The 22,460-nt window shown below is 40.0% G+C and overlaps 1 protein-coding gene across 1 annotated transcript in view; it reads left to right on the top strand.

The window, feature by feature from the left end:
• Window positions 1–22,460, top strand: part of slit3 (slit homolog 3 (Drosophila)) — a 247,117-nt gene that overhangs the window by 138,977 nt on the left and 85,680 nt on the right. The window contains exons 5-6 of the mRNA XM_078260191.1: window positions 38–109; window positions 13,414–13,485. Of these exons, the coding sequence (XP_078116317.1) occupies window positions 38–109; window positions 13,414–13,485 (144 nt within the window). The remainder of the gene's footprint in view (window positions 1–37; window positions 110–13,413; window positions 13,486–22,460) is intronic.

Consider the following 22,460-nt stretch of genomic DNA (forward strand, 5'->3'; position numbering starts at 1 on the left):
CCTCTGTCTGTCTGCCTGTCTCTCTCTCTCGCTCCAGAGACCTCAGCGAGAACCAGATTCAGGCGGTTCCAAGGAAAGCTTTCAGAGGAATCACAAGTGTCAAGAACCTGTAAGCACAGCTACTCTCCCTTCCATTCGTCCATCTTTCTACCTCCCACCTCATTCATCCTTTCTATTCTCAGTTTTACCGAGCACAATTTGTGTTATTATCTCACAGAAAAGTTGATCCTAATCAGTGTTATTCCTGGACATGTGATCAAATCTATTTTCTGAATCACAAATGGGGTTTGGATTCGTTTCACATGATGTGTCTGTTATAACCATCTTCCCCTGCACCTTCTCAATCTATTTAGCATTCTGCTCTTCATCACTTCTCCCTGTCCTCCTCCCTTTTCCTCTTATTCCCACTTTTCTCATCTTCTTCTTCTGTCTCCTCCTCTCCCTCTCCTCTCTTCCTGTCCAGAGAGGATTTGTCCTCACGTCAAGCGCTCAATACTCCGCTGTCATTTATTCATGACGACCTAATCACTAATTGTGTGATCAATACACTGCCTAATCAATGTTTCTTATCAATAATGGCTGATCAATCTGGCCTGATGCTGTGTAGGAAACTACTAGACAGACGTTTAGGGGTAAACAATGTCCTCAATGTGAGAGAGTTCGATATAGGAATAGAATAGAACTGTATGTAAGCTGGATGATGCTGAAAAAAAAAAGCAGATTTTCTCAACAAATCTCTGTGTAAATTAAAGTTTGTTGTTGTGTTTTTTCAGTCATGACTGACATGACAGATGGAAGGAAGGGAGAATGGGATAGAAAATAGAGGAGAGCATAATAACTACAAGATGCAAAAAGATAATAACCCATCCTTTTGGATGCTTCACAAGCTTTATTTCACTACTAGAGCTGTCGGCTGACAGACAACAAACACACAAACAATATGCTTGGCTAAATGAGAGAGAAAGTAAAAGAGAGAGCAAAACAGAGAGTACGAGGATGACTGGGATCTTCACATACAGATTTTCTTTTGAAGTGATTTCATTGCAATTCGAACAAATAATTATAATCACACTTTTTCAACATTGTATTATGCCATGTGTAGGAAAAACTGCATACATTGGGTAAATAGAACGAGATAAAAAGTTCACAAAAATGGATTTAAACTTAAAGTAAATAAATCATCATTGCAATCACTAATGCAAATACGAGTAATATTTGATTGCATGCCAACTGTATTTGTCATATTTATCCACTAGACTAGTGCTGGGTAAAAATAAATCATTTATTAACCTTGTGGTGTGATATTTTTCTCAACCACAAAAATTATATTGGGCTGACAAGTGCTGCTAATTGGCATCCAACCTTGGTAGTAGTGTTTGTAGCTGTGATTAGCTGTTATTTGTATGTTATATTGTACCCACCTGTGTACATCAAACTAGTGTTTTCTCAACACAAAAGTTATGATTTAAGATAGATTCCTTACAAACAGAGAACCCGCAAGGAATTCTGTGCCCAGGTTTGGGTTGGAACAGCCATCACAACATTACATTCCACAAGCAAAAAACATCCATATAATCACCTTAAAATGTGAATTTATGTATGCTTGAACTGTCAAGAACTATGTTTTTCTAGCACTTTTTCATTGGGCAATCTGTGAATTGATTAATATGCATCTTGATACAGATCAGTAATTCAGAGTTAGCAGTTAGTTTCTTCTCCCAAGTGTGATGTAAGTCAATATGGCCGCCAAAGTCTACAGGACATTATTACTCTTAAGTTAAATGGACCTGAAAGTGCCTGTACTCTGTACTGCTGTGTGTGTGTGTGTGTGTGTGTGTGTGTGTGTGTGTGTGTGTGTGTGTGTGTGTGTGCGCGTGCGCGCGTGTAACTGAGTGAGTGTCAGCTCTCATGGCTGAGCTCCAGCCCTTTGAGTTCAGGTTGGCCTCTGATCATCTGATCTACTCTCCTTTCTCACACCGGACATAATCCAAACTAAACGCACCACCTTACCTCTTTGACCTTAGACTCACTCAAGTATTTCACAATTATTTGAAGTTTGGTGCCAGAGAACTGCACGGCAAATCACTATCTTAGTTGCAATGTTGCAGCACCTTGCATGTCTTTACCCTGTATTTATCCATGCAAGCTCTTTATCGGTAATTCCCTGCGTCACATTCATAAATTAACACACAATTACACCTGAGAGTTGCCCACCATAACCACAGTCTCCTACTGTCGTCCCACTAAGCAGATCCAATGTACAGCAGGTGAAATTCAATTAGTTTCCTGACTTTGCACATTGAATTTAAATTGCCCTTACCTTTTTAACGCCACACTCTCTGTTCTAACATGGCGCTAACACCTTCTGCCAAAGCTATAAAGTCATATCAATCAAATTTGACGATAAAAGTCTCTTCCCACGTTAAAATGTTTTGCACTGAATATCTTTGACCTACAAAGTGAATCATTTTGCTTTTTTTTTTTGCCAAAATTAGGAGTAACTTAGGCATATTAAGATCATTCATTTCTTCCGCCTCCTTTTTTTGACGTTTTACATGTACAGCACCTCCACATCTTCCTTCTCCTCCTCTTCCCTATTCTCCTCATCTTTCCTTCCTCTTGTCAGTGCCACTTTCAAACACTTTCTCCTTATACTTTCTACCTCCCTTCATCTGTCATAATATCTTCATCTTCTATTCCTTCCTTCCTCCCCAATCATCCGTCATTCTTCCTCTTGTTTCTCTTATCCCTCTGTCGGTCAATCTTTTGTCTTTCCTCACTCTTTCCCTCTTAGTCTATGTTCTCACTTTCAATTATTTTCTCTTTTATCCTCAATCTCTCTTTCTCTTCTTTTAGGGACCGTTTGGTATTTATGGAATGGACCACCGGAGTAAAAATAGGGGAGGCTCATGTCTTTTTATTCTTTGTTGAGGGGAGGGTCATCCAATTTTTTTTAGTCTACGGGGAAGGGTCACTCAACTTTTGTATTCATAAGTAGAGCAAAATTTCAAAGTGGCTTGTTTGGTGCATATTTATCCATGTAGCTCCATGTAGCTCTCTCAGTCTCGGCCCCTATCTCTAGCAGAAGGATCCCTCCCTGTTTAGTCAGCCAGACCTGTAGCTTTAGAGACCGTGGGATTACCCAAACTGAATAAATCCCGCTCGCACATATAAACACAAAACTGGAGTTTTGGATAATGTTCAGCTTCGGCGAGCTTACCTATGCTAAAATATACAATGACTGAGGAAGCCTAGTGACGAGTCCATAGCAACCAGTGTTGAATTACCCAGTGTGCTTTGCTGAATGGTCTCAATGTTTTATTGTTTTATTTCATGTGAACACTAGTTCACTAGATGAGTAACTTAGTATTTGAAGTAATGCAGTAATTCATGAAGTGTGCATTTAGTTTCCATGCTTATTGTGTTTCCACAACAATGTTAGAGCGTAAATCTACTGAAATGGCCACCACACCATAACAGAGGAGTGTGATGTGTCAGATGAGAATGCAGAGGTTTAGTTATGTATGTCATGGCTGTAGAAAAACAATGGGGAATTGTACATCTTTGCCAAGTGCAAACCAGTACAATACGTTGTTTGGGAGGGTCATCCCTTTTCTCCCAATCATTTTGGAGGGTCATCCAAAATGTAATGCTGGTGAAGGAAGGGTCAGGTCTATTTTGACTGAAGGTCCCATACTCTGCTCCCCATCCATTCCTCCCTCCTCTCTTGCCATCCTTCCATTCCAAGTCTTCTCCAACTATTCCCCTCCCTTTAATTTTCTCTCCCTCTCTTATTTTTTTCTCAATATTTAACTCTTCTTCCTTTTCCACCCCCCTCCATCCCTCCCTCCCTCCATTAGACAAGGTGACTCCTGCAGTAAAAGGCTCCAACCCTCCATTATGCCACAGAGTGAAAAAAAACAAACTTCATGACATTCTGTCCCTGGTGGACACAGCATTGATTTTCGCGTATGTCTCTCGCCCCCTTTCACTTTGTCTCTCTCCCCCTTGCTCGCACTTTCTCCTCTGTCTCTCTCACTCACTCTCAATCTATGTCTCTCGCCCTTTCTGTCTAACTCTGTTGCTCAGAGGGTAGGGTCTCTATCCCTCTCTCTCAGTTGTTCCCTTTCATGCTGCCTGGTGGCTAGTATAGTATCCATTTATTGCACTTCTTTCACACACACACGCACACACACACACACGTACACGCACACGCACACGCGCACACACACACACACACACACACACACACACACACACACACACACGCACACACACACACAATGTTTTGACCCTGCTATCAGATTGACTGGTTTGCTGAAACTGCCAAGAAACTGGCAAATATGATTACTGTAGTCTTCTGCTAACCTAAGGAGACATGTACAGTATATGCCATACAGCTGTGTGTAGGTGTTTGTGTGTACATGTGTGTTGGTACAGTATATACATTGTGCTGACTGCTGGTCTTGTCATCCCCCAAATCTCAACCTGTCAGTCAAAGTACAGATGATCAAGGTAAATGTAGAGTAAGAATGGGTAGAAAGCATATTGCAAAATTCCTGCAATACGCTCTGTGTTTTATGGTTTTAGCTGCCGTATGTCAAATTCTGGATGCTTATCTTTTTGTATCTAATCTTATCTAATCTGATTTTCTGTAACCTAATTTTGTCTCGTCATGTCTTTTATGGCCGTGTCTTGCCGTGTCTTGCCTTGTCTTGCCTTGCCAGAAAAGTCATCATGTTAATACACCAGTGAATGTGAAAAAAACGTTGCCATCTAAAAGCGACATTCCCACAGCCAAGCAGTTACAGAATGAGTTTAATTAACCATGTATTAACCATACATGTTCAACACTATCAATTACCCCCTTGTGCGATTTTCCCAAGGACATTGGTGAGATAGTTAAAAGAAAGTCCAATGTGGTTGGGTTGGATCAGTGGGTAGAGCAGGCGCACATATACTGAGAGGTTTATGCCTCAACGCAGTGGTCCAGGGTTTGAATCCGACCTGTGACGATTTCCTGCATGTCTTACCCCTTTCTCACCTAGCTGTCCTGTCAAATTAAAGGTGGGAAAGCCCCAAAAAATTATCTATAAAAATCCAACAACTCAAAACATTGTTTCATGTGTTGCAAAGACCTTGCTTAAATTGGTGGTGTGTCACAACTCATTCAGTTCAACCCAAAATGTATTTTTAGTCAATTTGAGGAAATCTGGTTTGCAAACATGACAGCATAAAATCACGACAAACAATTAATTCACACATTTCAAAGCAATGAAAAGGCTTAATATATTCACAGAAAGATAAAAATCAAATAACAGCAAAAATGAAAAAGTACTGAGCGATCATTAATTAATTAAAAACGTATAACTATAGGCTAAAGGTGATAATGTTGAAAATGACACATTCGTGACCTAATGACCACTCTTCGAACAGTTGGATTGAGTGCCATACTCACCATAGGCTAGGTTCAAATGACACATTTAAACATTTACTGACTTATTTTGATGGTGTCCTATACTGTCATACAGCACGTTTACACAGTAAGAGGAAAGTAAATTAAAAAATGTTTTGCATACGTTTCTAAATGAGTGACAACAACCTCAACCAGGCTGATGCAGAAAACAACCACCTAACTTGTATCCCAAACTGGTTACAGCCAACAGCAAGGTTCCAGGTGTATTTATTTCTTTCATTCTAAATTTCTTAGATTCAATTTGTCAAGCTAAACTCAGAAGTTAAGTCAGACAAGATCATGACAAAAACAGGGTCACCTCAGGGAACAGTTTTTTCACCCTTTCTTTTTACCATTTACACTGCAGAATACCGTCCACAGCAGGCAAGCTGTCAAGTTGTTAAGTTTGCTGACGACACAACGCTCATTGGGTTAATTGAAAATGATGACGATAGTCACTATCAAAATGAGATAAAAGCTTTTGTTGATTTTTGTGACACTCATTTCCTAGAACTCAATGTTAAGAAAACTAAAGAATTAGTAATTGATTACAGGAGAAATAAGATAACAACTGAGGCAGTGGAAATGAAAGGTTCAGTAATAGAAAGAGTGAGCACATACAAGTATTTGGGCATTGTTTTTAATGATAGGCTAACATGGTCAGATCATGTTGACTTACTGATAAAAAAATTAAGTCCACATGTATACTGTATGAGGATGTTGCAGTCCTTTAAGGTGAATACAGATGTGGTGAGAATGTTTTTTTTATGTCAGTGATATGTAGTGTTTGGAGTTACTGTGTGGTGGGTTGGGATGGGAATGTTGGGATAACCGAGAAGGCCAGGATTGATAGAGTGACTAAAAGGGCTGGAAAAATGGTAGGAGAGGTAAATACAGTGGATCAAGTATATGACAGCCGTCTGGCAAAAATGACACAGAAAATAATGAGGGACCCGGGTCACCCTCTTCATGGTAATTTGACGGGCAGAGTTATGGAACGTAGTGGTAGGCTGTAGTGGAAGGCCTCCCGTGACACAAACTAAGCGGTATGCTCTCTCTTTTATACCTCAGACTATCAGACAGCACAACAACACACATACATTTTTATAAATTTTGTATTGTATTTATGTATTGTATTGTATTATATTGTATTTATTGTATTGTATTAGGCGGGTATGAGCACTATAATTTCCATTTTTATGGATGAAATAAACTTGACTTTGACTTTGACCAAAAGTAGAATAATCTTCCGAAACTATTTACATCTGACATGCAGATATATTTGATAACATCATAATATAATGAGATTCTGTCAGACTACTGTTAAACCTATTTTCTTGAAACCTATATAAAGGTTATACTACAATATTCAGTAGCTACTGAAATGCTTTCTGCTGACAGTGAGGAGGACAGAAAAGCCAAGACAAATGTGATCAACCACAGATGCTGTATGTGTACAGTTGTAGTCACGCTTAAATCACAACATATGGGAGTCAGTCATGCTGGGAGGCATATAGCAGTAGTTGGCTTTCAGAGAAGCATGGACACATCAGATAACATATAGCTGTTTCATATGCCCTCACATTACACCTCAGTGCCCACACAGACACGCTTTTTATCTTCTGTAGCCATCACGTCCTCATATTGTACCTTGTTTTCCATCTGCCTGCCTTCTCGCTCCCTTACCCACTTTTTTATTGTGATAAAATGTAATTCATTTTCCCCACTGGGTCCACCCATGCTCAACATCTACACACTCAGAGCACCTTCAGGTGCTTTGGAATAATGTGTTCAGAGAATGTAATATGTAATTTCTTCCAACAATACACTCATACAGTATATTAGTATAAAAACAAAAAAGAACCAACCCCATGGCTTTACATCTTTACCTTTCTCCTTCCTGTCAGACTCTCCTTTCTCTTCTCCCTCATAAAACGCCTCCACGCTTCACGCTTCCCTACCCACAATGCAGTGCAGGATGGCCGTTTGTTTGAATTATGACTACAGCGCCTTAGAGAGAGGTGAGAATATTGTGTCGGCTGCGTGTACGCACACACACACACACACACACACACACACACACACACACAGTTTCTTACCTGTACTGTTGTGTTGTCTGTCATTGCAGAACCTTGCTTTCAGTTGTTTTTATGTTTACCACGTTTACAACAATGGACAGCTATAGCCAGGTACATAACTAGCAAGAGTGTTTGAAAATATAGAAAAAAAGATTAATAATGGCTGTCCTTGTGAGAGCAGAACATCTTTAAATGAAGGTGACACCAGGAGGGATAATGCACACAGGCTTCACAGTGTCATTTTTTCACCAATCAAGCATTCAAAGCCTTGCACCAATATTCAAAGAGTGGCGAGTAAGAACAATGAAGACATGGTAGCCTGCTTCATGAAATGGTTTAATCAGATTCCCATCAATCTTTCCGATTCACCAACCCCCTACGCACTTCTTTAAATGGCAGAATATGGCTAAGTCATTAAAGGTTGTGACCAACCGGGACAGAGGAAGAAAAATGTCAATAGCTGTGTCTCAATTAACTTATTTAGCAAGACAGGATTCCCCTAACAGTTGCTTTTTTTGTCACAGTGATAGGATTTGGGATTAAGTATGATGTAGAATTTAAACTCACATACAGTAAAACAAAATCTTCAAAGTGCAATGGTTAGTTTCAGCCAGAGCCAGAGACACTTCAAATCAAATTAGTAATTTTGCAGGGTTGCCTTTATTTAACTTCAACTTCAACATTAGACAAACGTGTTTCTAGAGTTACAAAAATCATAAATCCACTTCAAGCAAATGTATGTTTACATTAAATTTGTCTAATTAATTGGATGAATTAATAAAAATTGGATGGAAAGCCACTTGATGTCCTTGAACGCATGTACCAATCTCAGTCTGGAACACAGTCAACAGCGGTGGACTAGCGTATACATATAAAACACGACATGGCTTCCTGTATCCTTCAAAATCACTAAAAGCAAACGAATCATTTGCAAGTCAAAGCCTACCCTGTATTGTGGACATCCCCATTTACTGCATGAAGGCTACATGCAATGGCAGCCATTGCATTCACTCTGCATTATTCCTACATCAGCAGCACTGCAGACTTTCCCAACAATTGCTCTTGGAAGTGAACCAACAGCACAGCAAACCAGCATCAACTGTCTCACTTATACTATCATAGTATCATACTGTTATTTTTTAGCTAGAAAGAGAAGGAGACAAGGAGAGATGGTGAGGGATGTATACATGCAAACAAAAGGATTTAAAGATAGTTAATGGCAAAGAGAGAGGGATGAGTCCTCTTATCGGCCTGTCATTCTTCACTTCTACATTCCCAACACATCCATCCTTAATCCACTTACATCTACCTCTCGTTCCTCATCCCTCCTGTTGTTCTATCTCTTACTTTTTCTTGCCATCTATATTTTTTTTCTTTTCTTCAAATTTTTACTTTTTGGCTTTTCAATCTCCAAACTCCCTCTCTTCTACTCCTAACAGCAATAGACAAAGCAATATGGTCACTTGATAGTGACAAAATGACAGAAAGTTGGGTACTTAGACTTAGATTTGTGCTGTTTACATTATTTCCAGATTTGATGAAGCCGTATTTGTTGATATGGATTGGATGTGAACCCAGCTAGTGTATCCTCCTTCCCTCCCACTGTCCATTCATTAATTAGTCAGTCAGTATAGTGGATGCTCATTGATGTATTCAAGGAGTGGCAGTGAGCCTGTGTGTGTGCTTCCCTCTGCTCCAGATGGTTGCAGAGGGAAGCATTGAATCCATCTGCCAATAGGCCTTATGATAGACATGATTAAGCACACTAACTAATTATATGAAAGGAAATTACATTCTGGGCCCCCATTCTATCCCCTGTAACAAACATTTGTGATCTGAACACATACAAGCACAAACACACAAGGTCTATAAATGCAACACGATGGTACAAATATGGAGAGCACACACACTTACACAGCCACACAAAGTACACCCTCATCCCAGATTGATACCAATCATGTCACTGCTAATCAGGGTGCTTGGTGAACAAAGCTGTCAGAGGAATCCAATCATATCACACAGCTGATAGAATCGTTTACTGTGGATGAGGACAGAAGATGAAGTGCATGGCCGCCAATATGAATCCACTACTTATTCTCAATTCTAGAAAAATTACAGATGCGAGAAGCATAGTGATATGTTCTCAAAATTATCAAAAACTCCATCCTCTAGAGAAAGTACAGTTCAAGAGTTGAAGACATCTCACCACTTGTGTGACAGCCTTTGTCGGCTCTACAGAGTGGTGGGAATCCCCAGACTTGCATCAAGAAGTCACATGTGTCAGTGGTGACATGGTGGACTTTGAGAGACAATGGAGTCTAATGCAACTAAAACTCATAGTTAGGGAAAGCTCTTGGTCATTGTTAGAATAAATGTTTTATGAGACTAAAAATAACGTTATTTTCAAGGAAACAGTGCTGCAGACAGCTCAAGACAGCCGGGGATATAGGAGCAGGCAGCATGCAGTATATGAGTATACATAACAGTATATGATAATACAGCCAAAACACACAATTCACTCTCAGTGGTTTCTGTGACAGGAAAAATACTTTGAATAAGTACCTAGTTCCGTCCACCCCGATCTCCACAGCCTGCGGGACTGTACATGGATGAATGAAATAACACAGATGTATCAAATGACACATGACACCCAGATAGCCCTCTTTGTTCTTCAGAATAGCACAAACGTATCCCTTAACTTCACATTCAGTGTTACAAAACGGTAAACAAAATTATAATGGCTTTAATAATTACAGTCAACTTTGGCAGTGCCATGTGTCCCCATAAAGCAGATCAGGACAGGCTGTGTGCCATTTTTCCCACCTTAAAAAAAAAACCAAACATGACTTTAATTACATATAACACAAACATGTCATAGCCATATGTTGGTATGATCCCCAGACTCACTCTTTTTCAGAGTCCAGTCATTGAACAGATGCTCACAGTCACAGCTCCTTTCAAACAAGTAGCCAAAAAAGAAAATATAATCTTGGATTCAAAACGAGGTTTTTGACAAGAGCACACAACCCTATGAGACTATTCTTTTATACTGTTATAAAACAGAACACTCAACATTGAGGACCCTAGCAATCTTTACAAATCTTGCTCAATTAATCAAGTGGGGCATGGCAAGGCCGTAAACAAGTTATCTCTAAATCACCTCTCAAATATAATTGCATTGCATCAAAGCAGATCAAAACATCTCATCAGTCTCTGGAAGCTTTTGGAGGGCCGAAAATAATTGTGTTGCGAGCCAAACCTGGCCTGTGGGCATAGAGTTGTTTGGTATTTACTGTCTTGAGTCCAAACCGAACTCATGCCAACCGTTAACCACCAGCAACTGGTCAATATCAGGTAGAAATGCATGAAAAATTTTCTTTCTGTGCTTCGCCGTGACCTGCTTTCTAAGACCCTGTTGTGCACTCCAATGCTGCCTCTAGCACACAGCAAATTTCAAAATAAGAGTATACAGATCAAACAAAGAATTACAGTATTGGCTTTGTATAGCAGCTTTTCTATGTTTTGCATATACTGTACATACTGTATGTTACAAGTTTAGTTTTGTTTGCAAGCTCTTGTTGCAGTGCTAGTTAGACGAGACATTTATTTTCCGTGATGATGATGATGCTAAATGTACATTAAATCTTTTAATGTCTACTTTTCACATTTATCTTGTCTGAAGTCACTGCAATAGAGTTTTCCTTTAACCTGCTGCTTTTTGAAATGCAGCTACATTTTCAGGTGCGCTTGTGGTGTGCTATAGTAAATACATTTCTTAGATACTCAAAGGACTTCTTCTAGCACACACTCGCATAAACGTGCACATATAAAAACAAACCAAAGAATATGTTGCTCCAGAAGCCCAAATGTAATTTCTGTTGCCCTGCAGAAGCAATCCAGCTCCTGTTTTGGGAACCTCCTTCCTCTGGGTTGAAAGCTGACATGACTGATATAACAGGTGCTGCAGTATGCTGAGCAGACATCGGGGCTATGTAGAGAAGAAGAAAAGGAGATTTAAAAGGTTGATAGAAGAAAACAGGGAGAAGAAATGGATTAGCAATAGATAGATGGAGTTTGAGAAGAGAAAAGGTGAAGGGGAATTAGAGATGAGAGGACACTAGAGGGAGAAAAAATGGATTATAAATGGAGAGAGGGAGAGAACAAAAAATGGACAAGATAGATGCTTGGAAACAAGGGGAGAAAAAAGAAAAGAAGAGGATAGAAGTCAAAGAAAAAAGGATTAGGATAAAGGGATCTAGCAGAAGATAGATGGGGAAGGGGACAAGGAGGAGAAGATTAAGGTGGAGTGATATGCTGGAGAGCAAACAGTAACTAGCTATGGTGTGTGTGTGTGTGTGTGTGCTCGCGTGTGCGTGTGTGTGTGTGTGTGTGTGTGTGTGTGTGTGTGTGTGTGTGTGTGTGTTTGTGGACCTTTATGATCACATGTGTTTTTCTGTAAGTGTGTTTCTGAAAGTATGTGTGCGTTTTGTGTTTGGTTACATCTTTTTGTGCGTGTGTGTGTGTGTGTGTGTGTGTGTGTGTGTGTGTGTGTGTGTGTGTGTGTGTGTGTGTGTGTGTCTAAATGCCACTCGTCCTTTGCGGTTGAGTTAAAAAAAAAACGAGAAAAAAAATAAGAAGATACTTCTAAATGTCTGCCCTTTATATGTGCAATCCATCCACCTGCTCCTCCGCAGAAGAAGTAGATAGGGGGAGGAGAGACAGGGGGAGGGATGGATGGATGGGATAAAAGGAAGTAAAGAAGAAAGGAGGGAGGGAGGAGTGTAGGTTTCGGGGTTGTTGGGTTCATGGATGAAGGGATGGATGGTGGTGGGGAGGGGGGTTACCTAGGTAATACCTAGAGCCGAGCAAATTAAAGTAAAAGCAAAGGATGGATGGCAGTGGGGTACAAGGTGCATCTGGGAGTCCAGTGAACGAGGCGTTGAGCCAGCCAGGGAGGAGGGGGAGGGTGAGAGAGGGAGAGAGAAGAAGAGTAGGGATGTAGAGAGAGAGAAAGAAAGAGAGAGAGAGATAGAGGAAAGAAGGAAAACGGCAAAGAGAGGCAGAAGGAAAACGGCAAAGAGAGGCAGAGTCGTGACTGTAGGTTGATTTACGGAGGCTTTCCTTTTAATGAAATTGTTTCAGTGACAGAGCCGGTAAAAGGCCCTTAATGGATTGGCTGTCCTAATGTAATGAAATTACTCCCTCTTTCACTACAGAGAGAGGAAAAAAAGAATAAAAGAGGACATGGGGAGGAGGGGAGAGAAGTGGGAGGAGGAGGAGGATGGGAGAGGAGAAAATGCAATTAATATTTACAGAACAGACAAGCAGGGTGGGCTTTAGTAGCTACGGCTGGCTCGCTCTCTTATTCACTGTGTCTACCTCTCTCGCCCCTCTCTCTCCCGGTGGCCAGTGTGCGCTGGGCGTGCAGCAGAGGAGGGAGGTGATAGGCTGACGCCAGGCAGGCCACTTCAGCGCACCGTCTCTTCTCTTGCGCTCTTCTTTTCCTCTCCTGCTCTCCTCAGGGCTGGCCATATCAGCACTGAGGTGAGAGACTTAACCTTAGCTTGTGTGCTGTCGCCTGGACTGGGCATCCCTAAAGCGTGTGTGTGTGGGAGTGTGTCTTGGAGAGAGAGTTAACACTGGTGTCTCCTACCTGCTACCTTAAGCCCACTTACTTGGGTATCACCTCACACACACCCCCACACACACTCATTCACGCAACCCATCTTTTGTTAGTCCCTCCCCCAGCTCAGCGGACCTTGCAGACTTGCGCCTGACTCTCTCTCATCTCTCTCTCATCTGTGTGTGTGTGTGTGTGTGTGTGTGTGTGTGTTTGTCTGTGTGTGTGTGTGTATGTGTGTGTTTGTGTGCTCGTCGCAGGCAACTGGACAGCAACCACATCAGCTGCATCGAAGATGGAGCTTTCCGAGCACTGCGCGATCTGGAGATTCTGTAAGTAAAGAAAAACCCCAGTCTTCTCACTCTAGCTCCTCCATCTCTCTTCTCCTCCTCTCATCCGGTCTTCTCCTCGCTCCTTTTTTTCATGCGTTGTCTGTGAAACAGGGATCTGTCCTGCGCTCTCCTCCTCTCATTATCAGCTTTGTTTTCTGTCTTATTCAGTTTGTTCATCTTTTCATGCTTCTTTTTTCTATTCACGTTTTCCTCTCCTCTCCTGTCTTGCCTCATTCTCTCCTCTTCATCTACTTTTATATCTCACCCTTTTATCATTCTGTTTATAGACATCTTCTGTAAGTCTTTAATATAAGAAAAACTTAAACTTAAAATTGCTTTTGTTGAGAAAATGTAGTTTCTTTACACATTTCTGTCTGTGAATTATATTTTCTGATAGCCCTGTATGTGTGTTTGAGCTGAAGTGCACGTCTAAGTGCTTGTGCGTTGCTTGCAAGGATGAAGCGCAGCGTACCTGTTCATTCACCAGCCTGTCCCTGACTTACAATACACTGATACGCACACACGCACACACACACACACACACACACACACACACACACACACACACACACACAAAGGGTGATAAAAATAGTGCATCTGCCACCTGCTGTGGTTTGCGCTTTCTCTGAACCATGTGTTTTACTGCATTTGAGTGAGTCCCTCTGTATATGGGAATATGTTGATGCATATTTGCTTCCAGCTGTGTGTGTGATGTGTGTGTGAGTGTGTATGTGTGTGAGTTTGTGCAAGTTTGTGTCTGATCTGTCCACATTTTTAGAGCTGCTCATTTGTCACTATGCTCAGAGGTGTGACTGGCGACTGTGCAGTGTGAGGTTGTGTCGTGAAAGGTGTCTACTTTCTCCACACTTGAATGTGTGTGTGTGCGGGCGCGCATCATTTTACACAAATATGTGTGTGTATATGTTTCCATGGTGTTTATTTGCTATCACAAAGAAGTGGATACTGTGCTTCATTGTGGGTTGTGCATCTGAACCAAATCCTTCGCTTCAGTTCATTACAACAACGGAACTGTCAGAGCATACATTTCCCATTTTAGTGCTAAAACATATAAAGCTTATAGTGTCATGTCTTAATTTTATGAAACATTGAGCTGGAAAAAGTTAACAAATAGGATCTAGCTTTGCTTGGCACCAGCATTGGTTCATTTGTCTGCAGGGTTGTTGGCAATGATTCATATTCAGGATGCATGTAATTTTATTGTGCCATATATTTCCATTCAGTCAAATCAAGTAAAACTAATCTGTCTTGATTGTGTTCTGAATACCAAATACATCTGTGGAGGAAACTTGATGTTAATATTTAAATACAATTTATTTGGCTTTTGTTATATTAAAATGTGTGCCTTTGGTGTAATTAAATTAATTTTATATCCATGAACATCAAACAGTTTAAAACCCTGCCTTATAAACTACTACAGGTTTTATCTGTTTTACTCAGTCTTGTTGAATTAATTAATGTGGTCTTTGATTGGTTTACTTATAGCAATCTTGTTGTTTTAATTGATGCTGTTTTCATTGCTAGTACTAATAATAATTTGTTTCCATTAAATGACCTAAGGCTCACTAAAAACTAAACAACATATAAAACCAAATTTATTTATTTTTTTTCACATCTGCCGTTAACAACAGATACCTGCCAACATTACTGTTCTTTCTAGCGTTCTTTTCATTATACAAATGGCTCAGCATACAGTAAAACATAAACTCATTGTCCAGTTTATAATGTCTACCTAGCTAAATCTAATACAGGCTAATACACAGTCCTGCAATAAAGGTTATAATGTTGAGTGTTGATTTAACTGTATAATAATTTTGGAAGATGTAGTTTGTGGTGCTGTTGACCTGAGATTTAATGAGAGGTGTTAATATTTGGTCAACCATTACTGATATATATATATATATATATATTCGTTGGATAAAATATTAGGAACACCTCTATAACAGTTTATCAAAAACTCAACATTATAATGTGAGTAGCACATTAGTCCAAATAGATCAAGAGTCCAAATAAAGCCAGCACAATGCTCTTCATTCAACTGGAGACCTTTTTTCCAGCCAAGACACCGGTGTCCTCCGGATCAGGCTTGGGATCTGCACCATCCCTCCGTATGACACATGCCACAACACACATTGCCTTATACTGTAGAACTGCTGGCCTCAGTGTCTGTGTTCTATACTATAATGTGCCCATGAGTATACAATGCAAGTTTTAAGTGCAGCATGGTGCTCATGGTTTTGAAATGTAACTGTAATTGGCCTCTTCTGGAGGAAATCTGTCTCATTATCACATGAAGATCTACTGTACCTGCAACATTTTGGGAGACAGACTATTAAAACAGAGACCACTATGTAAAATGCATTGAATCTGTGCTAGCGACATGATACAAATCAGAGCTCATCAATAGGGCTGGGCGATAGGGAGAAAATCAGATATCACAATATTCTTGACCAAATACCTCGATATCGATATTGCGGCGATATTCTAGGGCTGTCATTTGGTGCTTTAACAAAATATCTTCACACTTAGATTTTAGATAAATAATCATCAGTAATGTGGACATAATGTCTAAGTGGGGAAAAGGCAAATAACAGAACAGCTAGAACAGTCTGGTAAATTCAGAAAAGTACATCACTTAACTGTAATGCAGCCTTTAAAACCAGTAAAAGACAACACTTATCTCACATCACAATATTACGATATCCAAAATCTAAGACGATATCTAGTCTGTCTAGTCTAATATCGATATATTGTCCAGCCCTACTCATCAAACACCAAAATCTAGTGAGTGTTTTTGGTGCAGTCTGGTGCTGCCTAATGTGTTCACATGAATGATTTAAGAGAGCAGGGAACAGAGGAAAATGATTCGATATGTTGCACCCTACTCAGTGGACCACGTCCAGTCCAAATACCAACATTTCAAATGTTGTGCTAGAAAGTATTGCAGATATTATTGTGTTGAAATATTTTCTTTCAGCTTCAGTTTAGTGGAAATGCTGCAATATAAGGTTTATTTTGTCATCTATCATGATAGATGATAAAAAAAAAGGTATTTCTACCTTTCTTTCCCCTCTAGCAAATTTAGCTTTTTTGATTTCCCTGCCTCACTTTTTGCTAAGCGCACGATGGAAGTGATAGAGGCCAGATAGAGGAGGATCGGCAGCATTAGATACAACATATTAGCAATTCATAAGAATCCGACAGCTGAGTGCTCGGCAGGATTTACAATTCAGTGTAAATGCGCAGCCGTTCCCATTCACAGCAGACAGGATGACAGCACAGAGTATATTCACTGAATGTGACGTTTTAATAAAGGTGTATGTGTGTGTGTGTGTGTGTGTGTGTGTGTGTGTGTGTGTGTGTGTGTGTGTGTGTGTGTGTGTGTGTGTGTGTGTGTTTGTGCACGTGTGCAAAGGGCATGAATGACAGTAAGCAATTCTGCCGCTGGACTGTTCTCCATTTCAAGCATCTTAACACACACACTCAAGCACAGATGTATGCGCATTCACACATATGCATGCACACACACACAGACACAGACACAGACCCCATCCCATCTGTTCAGTTCTTGGGTTGATTTTGTGACCGTAGTACTAAATGGGATGATAGAGAAAACAGTGATTAGAGGTCATGTGGCTGCACCATCAGGTAGGTGTGTGTGTTTCTGTGTGTGTCAGTGTACTCTTTTACTTCTGTCACTGTGAGGACCAGTTTGCGTTTAGGGTTTATGTTAGAATTATTAGGTTATTGATTTTGTTACGATTAGTTGATTTATCCGTTAGTTGATCAATAGTTAGGTCTCTTATCAAGCAGTAATGTAATGCATTTGCTGGTTCCAGCCTGTGTATGTGCTGTTTTTTTTCTGTTTCATATAATTGTAAATATATAAAAAATATTTAGGTTTTTGACTATTGGTGAAACAAAATAAGCAACTTGAAGATGTCACCTTCATCAGTTAATTAACAGAATAATCAGCAAATAAATTCATAACTGGGTCCTCACAAGTATAAAAGTCCACTGTCAGCGTGTGTGTGTGTGTGTGTGTGTGTGTGTGTGTGTGTGTGTGTGTGTGTGTGTCGGCCAACATCCTTGCGTGTTTGCTTCTGTCTCTGTGTTCAGGTCTATCTTTGTGTGTAGACGTGTGTGATCTTGTGCTTGTTATATGTGTGTGTGCTTTTATAAATAATGTACCAGTTACACATTTCCATCCCCATTACTGGTCAGAAGTGTCCAGTTAATGTATGATGGAGCTTTAAGATGATGATAGCTCCAGAAGATGTCTGCCTGCATGTGTGTGGATGTCCTTTTCTATATTTCAATGTAAGCATGCATGTGTATTGCAGTGTTTGTATTGTGTGTGTGTGCGTTACGCGCACATGTGTGCATGTGTTTCATCCATTGTGCTAATTTAGTGTGCTAATTGAAAGAAGCACAACGCTGCATGTGTGTGTGCGCCCCTAACAAATCTCCACATTAATTAATCTAGTCATTTTTAATTAGTCGCTGCTTCTTGGTGGACTAGGCTTTATCTGAGTTGCTTATTATGTTTCCCAGGAGCAGCGTTGACTAGTCAAAGCTAAATATTGGGGCATCGGGCTCAATGAAAACGTTAAACTGATTTTAGTTTGTTGGTTTCATTAATATTGTTATAATTGTTTATTAAATTAAAAAACATGTTAAAACTGAGGCCTTTCAAAAGATTGGATTTATAAAATATTTCACAAATCACACATTTTAAAACTCAATTTCAAAAAGTGACAATTGACTGTTGGTTTCACACGAACCCCGTCTCCTGAGTGAAAGTCCTGTGTTTGTTTGACCCATTCACCACCTCACTTCCTCGTGTGCTCTTATGATAATTACTACGGCCAGGCGAGAATGCCGCTTAACAACATGAGTCGTTATGAGCTGCTTGCACAATCGATCTATACAGTCATTTTCTGGGTGAAGACGGGCTGAGTAAAACACGGGGTAACGCGGTTTGAATTGCTGTTAACCTTTATGTCTCGGTTTGACAGAAGAGTTTTGCTTCCCAAAGAGGTTTAGGAAGAAAGACGGATAAGACTAAAGACACTTTTACATTCACCATTTCCTTTGATATCCACTCCCTTTACTCATCTGTCCTTAGATAGTCTCTTTCTCCCTCACTTCCTCCTCCCTCTCTCTCTCGCTCTCTCTTTCATGGCTGCCAGGATGAAAGTGGAGGATCGGTGTTGTAAAAGCAAGGCGGTGCTGGGCTATGATTTATTTAGACCCAAAAGGACTGCGGTTACTACCCTTTCCTCTCTTTTTTGCCAGCAGAGACAAGAGAGATTTTGGGCAGGTGAAGGGTGTTCACAAAATGGAAAAGGGAAGAAGGAGAGATTTTAAGGGGAGGGAAAGAAACAGAGGAGTGTGGTATCGGTGTTGTAAAAGCAGACAGTTTCCTCAACATCATGTATTTATCTGCTGTTGGACCTGAGGAGAGGGGAAGGGGGGGAGAAACCAGGCGGGAAGGGAAGGAGGGAAATCCAGAGATGAGAGGCAGAGGATTCAGAAGATTGAGACATATAGGTGTAGAAAAGGAAGGGAAAGAGAAAAACAGGAAGTTGAGATCCCTGAGAGATAGACACATACAATAAATACAAGATCAGACAAATCTGGACACCAGTTAGACAAAAAAGATGCAAAGAAAACTTCCAAGGTCCCTTAATTTCAATCAGAAAAACAAGAGAGATGAGAGAGAGAACAGAGAAAAGTAAGATGTAGGACACAAAGGTGTAGAGGACATTAAAGAGAATAAAAAAGTTGAAATAGGAGATAGAAAAGCTGGAAGAAACACTGATGTGACATTAGCGGGTTAAAAAAAAAAGACCAGTGATAGAAATTAGATTGAAGGAATCAGAGGGAGGTGAGCAGGGTGGCATTCATTATTGATGGAACAAATGTCTGACTGACTGACTCAATTTGGCCCTTTGTTGTTTCCAGACTACCAAGACTGCCAGATAGACTCAGAACAGCGTTTCTCAAAGTAAGGACAGAGACTCCGACTGGGTTGCAGACGTGCTCAAAACGAGCTATAACTACATTGGTTTTAGTTAAAAAATAGATTGATATTCTATTTAAAATTGGATATGACTATAGGTTTAAAAGACGTTTATTAAGACTTACCTGAAGTGCTTCCATTTTTATAATCAATAGATTCCTACAGTTCAAATGAATTCATTTTTTGATGTAGTTAGTTTTCACACCAACATTTTTTGATTATAAAACTGACTCCTGTAAATGTAAGTCAGTCCAGTGATGGGTAAACAAGCTTGAGATTGTTGTATTTGATAACTGACTTCACAGTAGCCTTGAAAGGCAAGCATCAGTATGTTTAACAGTCACCCGTCACTCATAAAGTCACATACTGTTTCTCCAACTTTACACTAGTACACGACCTGTTGTAAACTGATGTCATAGTGTGGTTCTGAGTCCAACTTGACCTCTGCTGCAGGTCATCTCTTCTCCCTCTTTAATATCCGTCCAGTCATTTTGCACTGGCCAGTAATGAAGATAAACTCCACTACTGCCATGGTGAAAAATTAAAGAAGGAAATTAGCATGCTCTGGTGATTTTAGGCAAGCTTCCATTGTCTGAAGATTACAGGAGGAAGTCTGGGAAGTTGCCAGTCAATTTCTGAAAGTAACTTTTTGGCTTGTCCGCAAGGGCTTTTGTGCTAACGAAACATTACCTGCCAGGAATCACTTTTCGTGACCACAATAATAACATTTGTCACTAAAACGCTGTTCTCTACTACGTTTTTGATTTAAAAAAAACTGAAACTGTTTTGTTGAGATGCATCGAAACATGCAGACGATGTGAGGCTTTGATATAGAAACATTTCAAACGTTGGTTTGAACTGTTTGCCTCATGGTCAGAGGCACCATACACAGCAGGGATAACGTTTCAGAACAGACCAAAAGACCAAAGACTTTATATCACTGTGGAGTTCAGATGTTACTGTTTTGAAAAACAAGCCACTGTAGTGAATGCACCACATTATTAATTTATTGGTGAACAAATGTAGCAGACATTTGGCATGTACTATTGTGGGCGTCAATTTCAATCCATGTTGTGTAATTTAAAGCCACACACTGGGTGGGGAAGAAACACTCTTATGCAGTATCTTTTAACATCAAGCATCGAGGGTGTCTGCTGTACACACTTTACATGTCTAGTGCCAACGCAGGAAGTCAGGATACAGAGATTGATGGTGGATGGGCGAGTAGCGCGTTTGATGCAGGAGACCGGAGTTTGCAACACAGACCTGAAACTGCATGCGTGTTCTTTTTAGCTTCGTCACTAGTCTACAAACATTATCATTTTAATCCTATCGCCTGACGAGGGCGTTGATATTGGACAATTCTATTATGTTCAATGATGATATTTCTTTTAATGTCCAACATTTTAAAAACTTTTTCTTTCTACAACATCTGCACAGGGCAGGTACAGTGTGGTTAAAGATACAAAATATAACAGTTTAGGCAACGAAAACACTTGGTTAAGCTTAAGTTTCGGTATAGTTATGTGAGGCAACTATAAAACCTGGTTAAAGGCCCTGGACACCCACACAGGTGTTTTCAGTTATTCTGGCTGATTAGACCTCTGCCCAGCTTGAAGGTGGGTCGGAGCTTAAATGGGAATGTATTACGTAACAAATTTCATCTACCAATAAGAATGATAAAGGTGTCATGTGTCTTGCCCTAACAGGTGAAACAGAGCTAACTGGAGGCTCAGGAATATGTTAACCGATCAGTTTATACACACTCACAGAGTCCTGGGAAGAGGTCTAATCAGCCAGAATAACTGAAAACACCCGTGTGGGTGTCCAAGGCCTTTAAGGTTAATAAAAGGTTGTGGTTACATTAACAAAAACAAACTACAAACAAATAACGTTACAAGCGAAACATTACAAACGCTAAGAGCTCCTCTTGTACAGCAAACAGACCCTTTCAAATGGCGACAAATCAAGATGCTAAACCCAGTGTTATTTTTTTGTTTCACCAGACGAGTCGATTCGTTGAAATTCCTCTGCCTGTGTTCTGTGATGCCTTGCCAGGAATTAGTAGCATTGATTAGGTTATATGAAAACAGCTGTAGTTTCAAAGTTGTCTGTTCTAGTTTGGTGATGGGACCGGCTAAAACCAGTGTCATTTAAAGATAAAAGAAAACCCAGAAATATTCTCTCTGTCATCCACAAACAGAGATAGACTCATTACTCTTTCACTTAAAATCATGAACAGATTGCATGCCAGGGTGGCCTTATCATATTTGTCATTAAACACCTATCAGAATCAATTAGAGCCGCACAATAATTCTAAACAAGTGATTTTCCCAATAGCAACTGTTATTGATGCATGACAGTGAGTCTCGTAGTGTTCATTGTTAACAATAAACAAAAGGATTAATCTTGATTACTTGACAGTCCTTTTCATCTCAATACAGGCTTTTGAAGGCTTAAGATTGGCACTGCAAGACTTTATAAACACATTTTGTCATTTGGAATTTGTGCTTTTTATTTTTTTTTTAAACAGAGACTCTTTTCTCTCCCTATCCATTACAAAGGTCAAACCCTGCCCAAAGCTGCATGTCATGAACTGTTTATATCTAATAAACATATTAAGGGGATTTGTTAGAGGACGTCCAATTGGTGCATTTGCTCTGATTAATAACAAAAACAAAGATTTTCCATTTTGTGTTTTGATGGTCAAAGCCACGATGCCGCCGCAAATATCGAGGGCAACTTGAAGCAAACTTTCCTCCAATGCATGACTGAGAAGAGTACCACGACCGTTAAACCCCACAGTCGCCTTTCCTCCTAATACTTTGATTTCACCTCTCTTTTTTTTTTAAAGCCTTTGATTACCAAAGCTGTAAGTGCTCAAACTTGTAAGGCCAATAAACACAGCAGAAGTGGAAATGTAATTATGTGA

This window comes from Sander vitreus, chromosome 10, assembly GCF_031162955.1.
Source record: "Sander vitreus isolate 19-12246 chromosome 10, sanVit1, whole genome shotgun sequence".
Lineage (NCBI taxonomy): Eukaryota > Metazoa > Chordata > Actinopteri > Perciformes > Percidae > Sander > Sander vitreus.